Source organism: Ovis canadensis, chromosome 6, assembly GCF_042477335.2.
Source record: "Ovis canadensis isolate MfBH-ARS-UI-01 breed Bighorn chromosome 6, ARS-UI_OviCan_v2, whole genome shotgun sequence".
Lineage (NCBI taxonomy): Eukaryota > Metazoa > Chordata > Mammalia > Artiodactyla > Bovidae > Ovis > Ovis canadensis.
Window position 1 is genome coordinate 129,382,393 of NC_091250.1, and position 13,148 is coordinate 129,395,540.

General features: G+C 43.8%; 1 protein-coding gene across 1 annotated transcript; it reads left to right on the forward strand.

Moving 5' to 3' along the window:
- Positions 1–261: 261 nt before the first annotated feature.
- Positions 262–11,852, forward strand: CLRN2 (clarin 2). The gene is made up of 3 exons (XM_069594745.1): positions 262–2,214; positions 8,142–8,321; positions 11,311–11,852. Exons 1-3 carry the CDS (start codon positions 1,962–1,964, stop codon positions 11,574–11,576), a joined length of 699 nt encoding a protein of 232 aa, XP_069450846.1. The 5' UTR covers positions 262–1,961; the 3' UTR covers positions 11,577–11,852.
- The last annotated feature ends 1,296 nt before the right edge of the window (positions 11,853–13,148 follow it).

Sequence of the window (13,148 nt, forward strand, 5' to 3'; positions counted from 1 at the left end):
TGTTTTATGAATTGTCACTAAAAAATATTTTCACAACCTGAAATTAGAGAGTTATTTTATTTGGTGGTCAAGTTTAGGACTCAGAACCTGGAAGACAGCATCTCAGTAGCTCTGAGAAAACTGCTCCCAGGAAGCAGGAGGGGAAGTCAGGCTACATACAAGTTTGCAACAAAGGGAACAGGCAGTCTGAACATCAAAGATCAGGTATCAAGTTAAGGAACTTGGCTTTCTATGTCTGGGAAGAAGCAAGCCTTTGTGCTCACTGAATTCATTCTTTCATATGCACCTCAGCTATCTAGGGCCAATCCTGTTTCTTTATTCACCTTGCTTCTTGCATTCTCCCAGCTCCTCAGCAAATGGGGCTGGGGGAAGCCTGAGGGGGGGCCGCCACACCCACTGGATCACATGGATCACAATCAGTTTTGGGAGCCCTCATTCACCTTTGGAGGCCAGCAATGGCTGATGGCTGTTTCATTCCTTGTTTATTGATATGGCAGGAGATATTTTCATTTTATAGTATGTTGTTCATTGTCAGAAAAAAAGAATTGCTATGTCAAGGTCATTGTGATGAAGAAGCATTTCAAAGACCTGATCTCCAGCCCCAACCCAGACCTTCAGTTTCCTCAGGAAAGAAGTGTCTGGAATGGCCTGTCCCCTGCCTGCCACAATGGGTTGCAGCACCAGCAGGGGTGAGCCTGGTTCCCTGAACTCCTGTTGGTTAACAATGCAACCCCCAGGACCCCCTCCAGAGATCTGAGACCAACGGAGGAATTTCACTGGGCCACTTCAACCCCACTCTGCCCCCAAACCTATCTGAGTGGCTGTTGCCAGCCTCACGGGACATGAAGTTGACATTCGGTGATTGTCTAAAAATTAAAATTTTAAACGCACAGTATAAGACAGAAGTTAGGGAATATTGCATTTCTTGTGCCTGTAAGTGAAAAGAAAGTGACATGTCTTCACCACTGTGTGTTCAGTCTTTCAGTCTCGTCCCACTCCTTGCAACCCCATGGACTGTAGCCCGCCAGGCTCCTCTGTCCAAGGGACGCTCCAGGCAAGAATACTGGAGTGGGTTGCATTTCCTTTTCCAGGGGCTCTTCACTATCAGAAGAGACACAGACCCCGGCAGGGTGATGGGAAAAGGTTATTTGCTAAAACATTAGAAAAACACTTTCCCATTCAGATGACATGACCTGTGAGGGATAAAGAGGGCGGGTGTGAGTGTGTGTGTGTGTGTGTCTGTGTGTAAGTGTTGTGTCCAGGCTGTCCCAAGCCATCTCAAAGCTGCAGTTTTACCCACAGCGGATCTACCCAGTGATAAATTCAAGAATCATAGAACCTTGCTTACGCATTTCAATTAAAAGGGTTGGGAACAGAGGTCATTTCGTGGCGTTCATAACACTTCTAGGGGTTCTGACAGCAGTGACATTTCAGAGAAGGCAATGCCCAGGCACGCACCAAAGAGATCAACATCTGATCCTGCGCATTGTTGGCAACATTGCAAGGCTAGTCTTTCCGTCTTTGCTTTCCTTCTACGGTTTGCAGTTTGTGAAACTGCTTGTTGTCTCTGTTAGACTCAGATCTTCCTGATTTTGCCTGCTAATAGCTCCTTCGTCATTAAAAGAGCCGCAGTAGGGTTATTCAAATACTCCAAATGAAGAACAGTTAAACTCTCTGCTGAAACCTTAGTCTAGTGGGAGATATAGGGTTACTTCCTCCGGTAACACACTCCTCCACACTGCAGCCAGGTGAAGACGTCTCTGTAGAGACTTCCCATGTGGTTGTAGTAAACATGGGCTGTGGGGGCAGGAGCTGAGGGAGGACCAGGAGACGCACCTGAACTCTTGAGCCGGAGTGTCTGGAAGAGCCGACCCCGAAGCAGTGGATCACCCAGTGTCCGGAAGATGCTGAGGACCCCCGGGGTTGCTGGGACCCCTGGGGCATGACCGGCACCCAGCAACATGCCTGGATGGTTCAAAAAGGCGTGGTACGGGCTGGCCTCTCTGCTCAGCTTCTCCTCCTTTATCCTGACCATCGTTGCCCTGGCACTGCCCCACTGGCTGAGTGGGAAAATCCTCTGTCAGACGGGAGTGGACCTCGTCAACGCCACGGATCCAGAGCTGGTCAAATTCATCGGAGACATTTACTACGGACTCTTCCGCGGCTGTAAGGTGCGGCAGTGCGGGCTGGGGGGCCGCCAGTCCCAGTTCACGAGTGAGTATACTGCAGCCACAGAAGCTGCTTTAGAACACTTATTTGTAAACACTTGTATGGGGTGCGTGCATGCGCTCTCAATCACCCCGTCGAGCTCTTTGCGACCCCAAGGACTGTGGCCCACCCACCAGGCTCCTCTGTCCGTGGGGTTTTCCAGGCAAGAATACTGGAGTAGGCTTGTGTCTAAATGCAGAATTGAAGAGCCGCTTCAGTCTAAGGCATGATGACAAAATTCACAGTAAGCCAAGGACTTACTCTTGTTCAGCATCAAGAAAAGATCTTTTTTTTTTCTTTCTGCGGAGGTTTGTAGATCTTTGTAGTTTACCTCTATGAATAATCACTGTTTATATGTTGAGTGCTTACTTGTGTCAGGCATTCTACGAAATGCTTTCCACGGCTTGTCTCTGTTAAGCCTTGTAACAAATTTATAAGGAAGGCATTATTAACATTTCCATTTTGCAGAGGGTTACACGGACACTCAGAGAGTTTATTACCTAACTTGCCTGAGGTCAACCAGCCAGGAAACAGTGTCAGACTTTAGATGCAGGCCACGCAACTGGGGTGCACTCAGCCAGTCTGGCCTGGGAGTGTGGACCAGCTGCTGAAATGAAACTTACACTTCTGTTTATATTAATATAAAAGCTTCAGAGTCTGAGAAAAAGCCGAAGAGCTCTACATCCGAACACTGGAATCAGACTACCTGGGTTCAAAGCCCGATCTCGTTGTTTCCTGGCAGGGAGAGCTCAGGCACAGCTGCTGTCTGGGAACGTGAGCAGGTACTGACCTGGGCAGGCTGACATCCAGGTCACGTCAGAGCTGCTCTGCTGTAAACAGAGCAGGAATCCAAGCCCAGTGTATGGAGGGTCCTCTGGGAAGGAAAAGCCAACCCCAAAAGGCCAATATTCTGCATGTCTTCAGAATGAAACAGATTGCCGGTGAGAACAGCAGCCTACAAATTCATAAGTAACCCACAGAATCGAAAAACAAGGGAATAAGGAATTTTCTTCATTATTTGATTTCTGTATGCCAGGACTGTAGTGGAGAAGGATATGGCAACTCACTCCAGTACTCTTGCCTGGAAAATTCCATGGAAGGAAGAGTCTGGTAGGCTACAGTCCGTGGGGTCTCAAAGAGTCGGACACGACTGAGAGACTTCACTTTCTTTCTTTAGCCAGAGTATCTTCTTAAACATATAAAGAGAGAAAACTGGAACCACTGACAAATGATACAAATTGGCTTCACTTATATACATAAAGGATATATATTAAAAATTGTTAGGTATAGCAATAAAAAAAATTCTTGGGGAATATTTCTATTTACCCAGAAATTAAACTGGACAAGAGATACTGAAAAAATAGCTAGGTCTTTTAAGAATATGAGGGGATAAAATATATCAGCAAATCTGATTGTGCTGTACAGTCGAAACTAACAACCACATTGTAAAGCAACTATACTCCAATAAAACGTAATAAAAATTACATAGAAAGCTGAAAACACATTTAACATGAATAAATAAATAAATATAACAAAGAAATAGGACAAGCTGAAAGGAAATGATGACAACTGTGTGCAGTGCTTGGTTCTGAGCTGGGTCCATTTACTGTAAAGGACGTCACTAGGATAACTGATGGAACTTGAACCGGGCGTCAGGACTAAACAGCAGTTATACGCCAGTGTTAACCTAATGATTTTCATAGTTGTATCATGGTTGTCAAAGAGAATGCCCTTTTTGAGGAAACTGCCCCTGAAGTACTCAGAGTTGAAGGAGCAACGTACTCTCATATTGTTCAGGGGAAAAAAAACTTATTGGTAGCATTAAGGTTATTTCAAAACCACTTATACAAAAAAAAGTGGGAGATGGCACAATTTTTAAAACAGTTGTAGATAATTTGCAAAATTTTTATTCTGTATTGGATATTCAAGATTTATATGATTTGAAGAGAAAGCAGAGTATATTTCTCGCTACCTCTATATGTACAGCTCCTAGAGCCAACATCACCTACCTAGGGGGTGCATCAGAGCCCACCACCCCCAAGACGGAATCAGGATTTACCTGCTACTATCCACAGAAATTTTAAAAACTCCTGCAATTTCCAAATCAATCAGGGAGAAAAGCAAAGAGCTATGTATACAGGATGACTTCCCATGTAGTTCAGCAGTAAAGAATCTGCCTGCCGATGCAGGAGACTCAAGAGACCTCAGGTTCAATCCCTAGGTAGGGAAGAGCCCCTGGAGAAGGAAATGGCAACACACTCTAGTATTCTTCCTTGGGAAATCCGGTGGACAGAGGAGCCTGGTGGGCTACAGGCCATGACGTTGCAAAGAGTTGGAACAACTGAGCGACTGAGCATATATATAAGCTCTTGCATATGCAGCACAATCGTGATTAAGATCCTTGTTTATACCCAGACTTTGTGAAATAAAAGCAAAACAACCTAGCCATTTGAGTGGAAAGAAAGAGACAGATGCTTATTTAGCCGCGTTCACATATTCACCCATATTGTAGAGTGTTTGTGGGCCTGGTATTTGAGGAAAACAGGGATGAACTAAACAGAGGAGTGTCTGCCATTAGAAGCTTTCCATCCCGGAAAGAGAAAGGCAGTAAGTGATCCCTGAGCAGCGACACATTAGCGTCACAAGCTTCCTTCTTTGTTCTTTTCCTTCATCCATTTCTGTGCTGGAGAAGAAATCTTACTTATGCCCATCTACCTGATGAGGAAACTGAGGATCTGAGAAACCAATAATTTCTGTAAAAGCAGCTGATGTAGTGCCTGAAGGGTAGTATGTGCTTGATCATTTTCAGTTTGCTGGGGCCCTTGTCAGCTCTCACCCCCAAATATTCCATCCACAGCCAGACCTGGAACTGACCTCAGATCTCACACTTTTCTTGTTACTGTCTATTTTAGAGAACAGGCCTCTCTCAGATGTGTCTTTTGCAAATATTTTCTCCTGTTCAGTGACCGTGTTGTTGTTGTTTTTTGACACTGTCCTTCAAAGGACAGAATTTTTTTCCATTTTAATGAAATCTAATATATCAATTATTTCTTTTTTTAAATTATTTTTTGCCTTGCTAGGGGTAAAAAGGACCTCTGGATGTCTCTAGGATATTACAAATTATGTAATAATAAGGTAATTATCTAATTTGAGATGCTGATAGATTGATTAATCACTTCTGGGATTCAAGCAAGGTATCTTTTGTACACAATAAGAATACTTATTCAAATTCAGGACTTGCCTGGTGGTTCAGGAGCTAAGACTCAACACTCTCAACGCAGGGAGCAACTAAAGAGGGAAGATCCCACGTGCTGAAATGAAGATCCGATGCAGCCAATAATAAATACGTTTGTGTGTTTTTTTTTGAAAAGGAATATTCAAATTCAAAATGAAGCTTCTAGAATTTCAGCTCTGCAAGAACTAAATTTTTATATTTTTGCTTATCCAAGTTATCTGATTTTCCTGCTACGCTGTATGTGTGTGCTAAATCCCTTCAGTCATGTCTGACCCTTTGCGACCCCATAGACTGCAGCCCGCCAGGCTCGCCTATCTATGGGAATCTCCAGGCAGGAATACTGGAATGGGTCAGCATGCCCTCCTCCAGGGGATCTTCCCAACCCAGAGATCGAACCTGCCTCTCTTACATCTTCTGTGTTAGCAGGCAGGTTCTTTACCACCAGTGCCACCTGGGAAGCCCCCACATCACTTCATATGCCCCCAAATGCCCTCGCCCATCATAGTAATTGGTTATTTCTCAATTTTTTATTAGATCAAATCTGGAGATGGTTTCATATCACTACATGGATATGATTAATTCTTTTCAAAAGCTATATTGTGTGGATTGTGCTTTAATTAATTAAATCAGTCTCCTACTGATTCATGGGCTTCCCAGGTGGTTCAGTGGTAAAGAATCTGCCTGCCAATGCGGGAAATGCAAGAGACGTGTGTTCTATCCCTGTGTTGGGAAGATTCCCCTAGAGGAGGAAATAGCAACCCATTCCAGTATTCTTGCATGGGAAATTTCATGGACAGAGGAGCCTGCAGGGCTACAGTCCATGGAGTTGAAAAGAGCTGGACAGAAATCAGCACAGCACCAATTCGTATTTTCATTTCTCTCCAACCTTTTGCTACTTTAATGAATATCTGATACACAGACACACATATATATACATATATATATACAGCTTTGAGCACACGTGGGAGTGCTTTTCCTAGAAGTGAAATTGCAAGAAGACATGCTGCCAAATTCCTCTCAAAGAAAGTTGTATAAATTAATATCACTACCAGGTTTGACAGCATCTCCTTCCCTATACCTTCATCAACACCACATATTAGCGAACCTTTGGTCTTTGCCAATCACATAGGTGATGATATTCTATTTTAAGTGTTTCGTGAGGATTTTTATGCTGGTCATATGTCCTAAGGATTGCATGAGCAAGTAAGGGGATAAGAAAACAATTAGGTAATCAGGCACAAGCTACCACATTTGGAATGAAAAAAAAAAAAATGCTGAGAATTTGCAATAAAAAATAAAAATCTAAAGGACATTAAGATATAAGGAATGGAAATGAAAACGAGAAGTCCTACAGGGAAAAGTCCCATGGGAAGGAGTCCAGAAAAGTTCAGAAACTTTTTCCAGGGTACAGTTTCTCAGGCTGAGGAGATAACCACATGAAGATAAATACACATGGAAAGCTAAAAGGAAAAAGCTAAAAGGAAAATTTGATCAGAACTAAAGATGTAACTGTGCTGTGTCTGGAAACTTCTGAGTGGAAAGGACACTTTAAAGGGAGAGAGACCAAAATTCCTGTTCTCAGACTTGACAGACACCAGCCTTCTCTGAATAAAAATGGGCAGGTAAGCCATCAAAGGAGCGGGGAGGGAAGGGAATGGGGTCAGGCAGAGAGTGGAGCCAGGAAAGCTTTGAGTCCTGGATCTCAGTTGGGGTGGGAGAAGGGCTGGTCCAGTTTGGTGCCAAGTAGTGAAGCAGGGAGGCGGGAGTGCACAGGATGGACCCAGGTTAGACCAGGAAGTATTCAGTAGAAACCTCAGAGTAGTTGCAGAGGAAGGGTTTTGCCCAGGTGTTTTTGTTATTATTTTTTTTTAGCTTTCATCATTTTTTTTTAAGTCTTTATTGAATTTGCTACATCATTGCTTCTGTTTAATGTTTTGTTTTTCTGGCCATGAGGCATGTGGGATACTAGCTTGCCCAGCCAGGCATTAAACCTGCACCCCCTGAACTGGAAGGCCAAGTCTTAACCTACTGGACCACCAGGGAAGTCCCCATTTTCATTGTTTCAAATCATTCATATATAATAACTGAAACCAGTGACTCTCAACTCTACATACCATATGGTATATAGGACTATGGGGCTTCCCTGTGCCTCAGACAGTAAAGAATCCATGTGCAATGCAGGAGACCCAGGTTTAATCCCTGGGTCAGGAAGATCCCCTGGAGAAGGAAATGGCTATCCACTCCAGTCTTCTTGCCTGGAGAATCCCATGCACAGAGGAGCCTGGTGGGCTACAGTTCATGGGGTTGCAAAAGATTTGGACAAACAACACTCTGACCCTGATGAAAGCTTTGTGATCTGCCTTCTTAGACTGCTTCTCATGCCAGGCTCCTTTGCTAAATAGACACCCCTTGGGGCTTGTGTGGATCAACTCACATCAGATCCCAGAGCCACAAGGCTGATGCAGCTTAAACACCCAGCTGGGGTATATTCTGATTTTGCATCCACCCTAAGGAAGTGAAGGTTGTTGGGGAACTGATATGGGGTAAATTTATCTGGGAAGTCTTGCTTTCTGGAAGCCCAGCACTTGCTGCCTTGCCCTCACTCCGCTGTGCTAACATCTTCACGGTAAGCAGCCTGGGCCATGTACCTTGAGCTGAGCTCTGAGGCTGACGTGTTGGCTGGGTCTTGTCTCCGCAGTCTTCCCACACCTGGTGAAGGAGCTCAATGCGGGCCTCCACGTCACGGTTCTGCTGCTCCTCTTCTTGGCCTTGGCGCTGGCTCTGGTCAGCATGGGCTTTGCCATTCTCAACATGATCCAAGTTCCGTACCGGGCAGTCAACGGCCCTGGGGGCATCTGTCTATGGAATGTTCTTGCAGGTAAGGGAGGCCCCACGGGGAGAGAGATTCCTGCCCACGTCACCAGGAGGCTGAGTTCCAAGCAGGTGGGCAGAAGGTGTGAAGGAGTGAAAATACCCCACCTCAAGCTTCACTTCCCTGGGTTTGTTACCTTCTTAATGGGCCCCAATGTACTTCTTACTAAAAGTTGAACAATAGCTGTCATCATGAAGAATCAGGTCTTAGTGTGTATGAGTGGCTGAGGACTTGGAGCAGCAAAGAGGTTGGGATGAGAGACAAGGAAAGACAGAAAGATGGAGGTTGGAGAGATGGGGACCCTGGGACCAGTGGTAGGGGAGCTGCTGCCATGAGGCTGAAGGAACCTCACAAAGAACAGAGGAGAAGGAACCTGGGGGCTCACGGTCCTTATTTTCTGTAACCCTCACAACCTCCCTATGTTTGTTGTTGTTGTTCAGTAGCTAAGTCGTGTCTGACTCTTTGGGACCCCATAGACTGCAGCCCACCAGGCTCTCCTGTCCTTTGATATCTTCTGAAGTTTGCTCAAATTCATGCCCATTGAGTCCATGGTGCTATCTAACCATCTCATCCCCTGCCACTTCCTTCTCCTCCTGCCTTCAGTCTTTCCCAGCATTAGGGTCTTTTCCAATGAGTCACCTCTGTGCATCAGGCGGATAAAGTATTGGAGCTTCAGCATCAGTCCTTCCAATGAATATTCAGGGCTGATTTCCTTTAGGATTGACTAGTTCGATATCTTTGCAATCCAAGGGACTCTGCCATATTATTAGACCCATAGTTACAGATGAAGAACCTGAAGCTCAGAGATGTTAAAAGAGGTACTGAAAGTCACATAGTCATGAGTAATAGAGGCAAGATTCCAACCCAGGTATAACTGAGTCTAAGCCTTTTGTCTTTTCATTAGTCCATGGTGTCATCTATGACCACCATGACCTATTTTCCAAGACAAAACCCAAGTCAAAAGATGTCTATAAGTGTGTGCAGGTGTGTTGATTTAGGAGAGTATCTGGTATATTGACATTAATTCACCTTTAGTTCAGCACTGAAAAAAATCACCTGTAATGAAAGTAACAAATCCCCAAAAATGATTTCAGAAAATCCAGGTCAAATGGTGAAGGTGTCCTGATGTCAATAACCCCTCACTACCTCACTACCTTATACAGGATGACCAGCAAGTATAAAAACAAGTAATGTTGGTTTTCTCCACTTTAAAAAAAAAAAAAAGAAGGCAAAATTGAAGGAAAAAGGAGGAGACAGCAGAGGATGAGATGTTTAGATAGCATCACTGACTCAATGGACCTGGATTTGAGCAAACTTCGGGAGATAGTGAAGGACAGAGGAGTCTAGTGTGCTGCCCTCCATGGGGCTGCAAAGAGCTGGACATGACTAGGGACTGAACAATGACAACAATGTTGCTTTATCATAAATTAGAACCTAATGTCAGTAAATCAGTTATTACATACTTGCCTATATTTGCAGACAATGGCCATCGTGTAGAATTTCTTATAGATGTGGCTCACTCCCATCTAGACTTGCATATCTCTGCCTGAATCCTCACAGTGACTGGCATGTAGAAAGTGTTCAATCTCATTCTTTAAATAAATGCTTGTCTAGGTCAATTTCCTTCCTTCTTGAGGCAGTACTCTCAAGCTCAGAGTATTTTTAAGAAGGCAATTTGGCAAAACTTGACTCTCAAAAGGCATAAAAATATGAATAGCCTTTGATTAAACAACCCCATACAGTAATTTATGCTAAGAAAATAACTGGAAAAGAGCACAAAAATATACATTAAAAGGTGTTTCCTGCAGCACTTTATAATATAAAAAATTGGAAGCAATCTAGAAATCCAGAAATTAAGTTACCCTTAATTAAACTTAATTAAGTGTGTCACTGGAATGAAGCGTCATAGACCAATTTAAAGTGGTGCTGTAACAGAATATTTAGCAACATGGAAAAAAAAATTTTCAAGTTAGAGAGAAAAAAATCAAGTGTAAAACAGTAGAAGTACCATAATACTAACTCTGTTAAAAAAGAGAGAAATGTAAAGAAATATACTAAAATGTTCCAAGTGTTTTCATTTGACTTTTAGGGGAAAAGCAAATTTGTCTTTTCATCTTTATGATTTTCTTGGATGTCCAGGTTTTTTTTCAAGGAAAGAATAATAATCTAAAGAAAGAGAATAATAAATGTGATTTTTAAATATTAATTAAATCAGGGTAGGAGAAAAGTTGAGCAAAAGAGAGAGAGATGGGGAGAGAAAAAGAAACAGAGAGAACCCGGAAGGTCCAGGTCCGAAGCAGCAGGTAGGGAAAGACATGAAGTCTGTCCCTCTCACCTCTCCTTTCCTCCTTCTCTTATCTCTTCTTATCACTAAGCTTGGAAGATGGATATTAAAGAGGAGAGAACTGTCTAGCCCTCTGTTGATCCTCCAGTCCACCCCATAAGATGCTCTTGTGTCTTTCCTTATAGCCTCAGGATCTGCATACACAGGCTGAATTAGTTAGAGATTGAGCTTATCCAGTGTGGGTAACTGCCCTGCACTGGGTAAAGAAAAAATTAGAGGGCTTGAGATTCAAAGTTGATCTAATAGGAAGCTTATTCCCACACCTCTTGCCCCTCACACAGTGAACTATCTGCTGCTTTAAAAAGCAAATTAAAATTTGTGTCACCCTCAGAATGTTTTAAGGGGCTTCCCTGGTGGCTCAGTGGTAAAGAACCCGCCTGCCAATGCAAGAGACCTGGGTTTAATCCCCAGATTGGGAAGATCTCCTGGAGGAAGAAGTGGCAATCCACTCCAGCATTCCTGCCTGGAAAAATCCCATGAACAGAGGAGCCAGGAAGGCTACAGTCCATGGGATCCATCGCAGAGTCAGACACAGCCAAGCAACCTAAACCTCGAAAGTTTGTTGCTTGTGCCCCAGAACAGCCACCTCACTCTAGGAGTCGAACTGCAGAAAAAAGGGCTGTGTATGAGGGTGTACTTTCCGGGTTTCAGGCGGAGTCATGGCCTTGGCCATCGCCAGCTTCATGACCTCGGTAAAATTTCACGACCTGACAGAACGAATCGCCAACTTCCAGGAGAAGCTGTTTCGCTTCGTGGTGGTGGAGGAACAGTACGAGGAGTGCTTCTGGATCTGTGTGGCCAGCGCCTCAGCCCACGCCACTAACCTGGTTGTGGTGGCCATCAGTCAGATCCCCCTACCGGAGATCAAGGCCAAGATTGAAGAGGCCACGGTCACAGCTGAGGACATCTTGTATTAATAACCTGCACCTCAAACCAGTTTTTGGTGTGAATGGAAACCTCCCTTTTCTTTTTCCAGGTTTCACAGTCCAGAATGTCTGTGTTACTGGCAGAAAGAATAAGGAAGTGGAAGGGGGGAGGGTAGTACATGCACCAGAAAAGAAAACTTTCTGAATTTATAGCATCTCTGTACCTCTTTCTCACTGATCTTGGAGTTAGAGACTGCCACTTGCCGCCTGTCTGTGATGCTGGACGATTCACTTAATATCTATAAAATGGGGATATTAATGACCTTGCAATGTTGTAATGAGGTTTTTGTTGTTGTTCAGTCACTAAGTTCTGTCTGACCTTTAAACCCCATGGACTTCAGCATGCCAGGCTTCCCTGTCCTTCACTGTCTCCTGGAGTTTGCTTAAACTCATGTCCATTGAGTTGGTGATGCATCCATCCATCTCACCCTCTGTTGCCCCCTTTTCCTCTCGCCTTTAATCTTTCCCAGTATCAGCGTATTTTCCAATGAGTTGGCTCTTCACATCAGGTGGACAAGTATTGGAAATTCAACTTCAGCATCAGTCCTTCCAATGAGTATTCAGTGTTGATTTTCCTTAGGATTGACTGATTTGATCTTCTTGTTGTTCAAGGGATTCTCAAGAGTCTTCAACACCACTGTTCAAAAGCATGAGTTCTTTGGTATTCAGCCTTCTTTATAGTCCAACTATCACATCTGTACATGACTACTGGAAAAACCTTACCTTTGACTATGTGGACCTCTGTCAGCAAAGTGATGTTACATGGATGATAGTGTTTGTGTACTGGCTGGCACCCTGTACATATAAGACAGTACACATTCCAAGAAATGTCTAGAGACTCTTGGTATATTTCACTCAATACTAGGAAAGATGCTAAGAGGAAAATGATAATATGCCTGACACCTAGTCTTTCCACAGGACACAGGAATCAGAGAGCAACAATAACAGTAAGGATGAAAATAACCACCCTTCTTTAGGGGCTTCTCTTGTGGCTCGGCTGGTAAAGAAACCACCTGCAATGTGGGAGACCTGATTTTGATCCCTGGTTTGGGAAGATCCCCTGGAGAAGGGAAAGTCTACCCACTTCAGTATTCTGGCCTGGAGAATTCCATGGACTGGCTACAAAGAGTTGGACATAACTGAGTAACTTTCGCTTTCACTTTTCACTCTTCATTGGAGTGGCTACTGCCTGCATTTCTAAAAGTTTTACATATAGTAAGTCATTAGGTCCTCAGCACAGGTTTGTTGGTATAGTACTACTTAAGTCCTATTTCACAGATGAAGAAACTAAGGCATAAAGAGGTCAGATCTCTTGCCAAGGTCAGGAATTAAATGGAGGGAAGTCTGAAGCCAAAGGGTACATGTTTAACCACTTGGCTAATCTGACGGTTGGTGTACAAACAATCACAGAGCAATGGGATCAGTGTTATAACAGCATATGGAAAAAGGACCCAAGAAGGAGTTCATGCTTCAGGAGGGGATGCGATGTGCATCCCAGAGTTGACACTCGATCTAAACTTTGAAAGAAGAGGAGACTTTTTCCAGCGGTAAAGGAAGCAAGGT

Excerpts from the sequence above, each read along its gene's own strand:
- CLRN2 (XM_069594745.1), top strand. The coding sequence starts at position 1,962 with ATGCCTGGATGGTTCAAAAAGGCGTGGTACGGGCTGGCCTCTCTGCTC. Across the intron at positions 2,215-8,141 it reads CCGCCAGTCCCAGTTCACGA|TCTTCCCACACCTGGTGAAG; the intron begins GTGAGTATACTG and ends TTGTCTCCGCAG. Across the intron at positions 8,322-11,310 it reads TCTATGGAATGTTCTTGCAG|GCGGAGTCATGGCCTTGGCC; the intron begins GTAAGGGAGGCC and ends TCCGGGTTTCAG.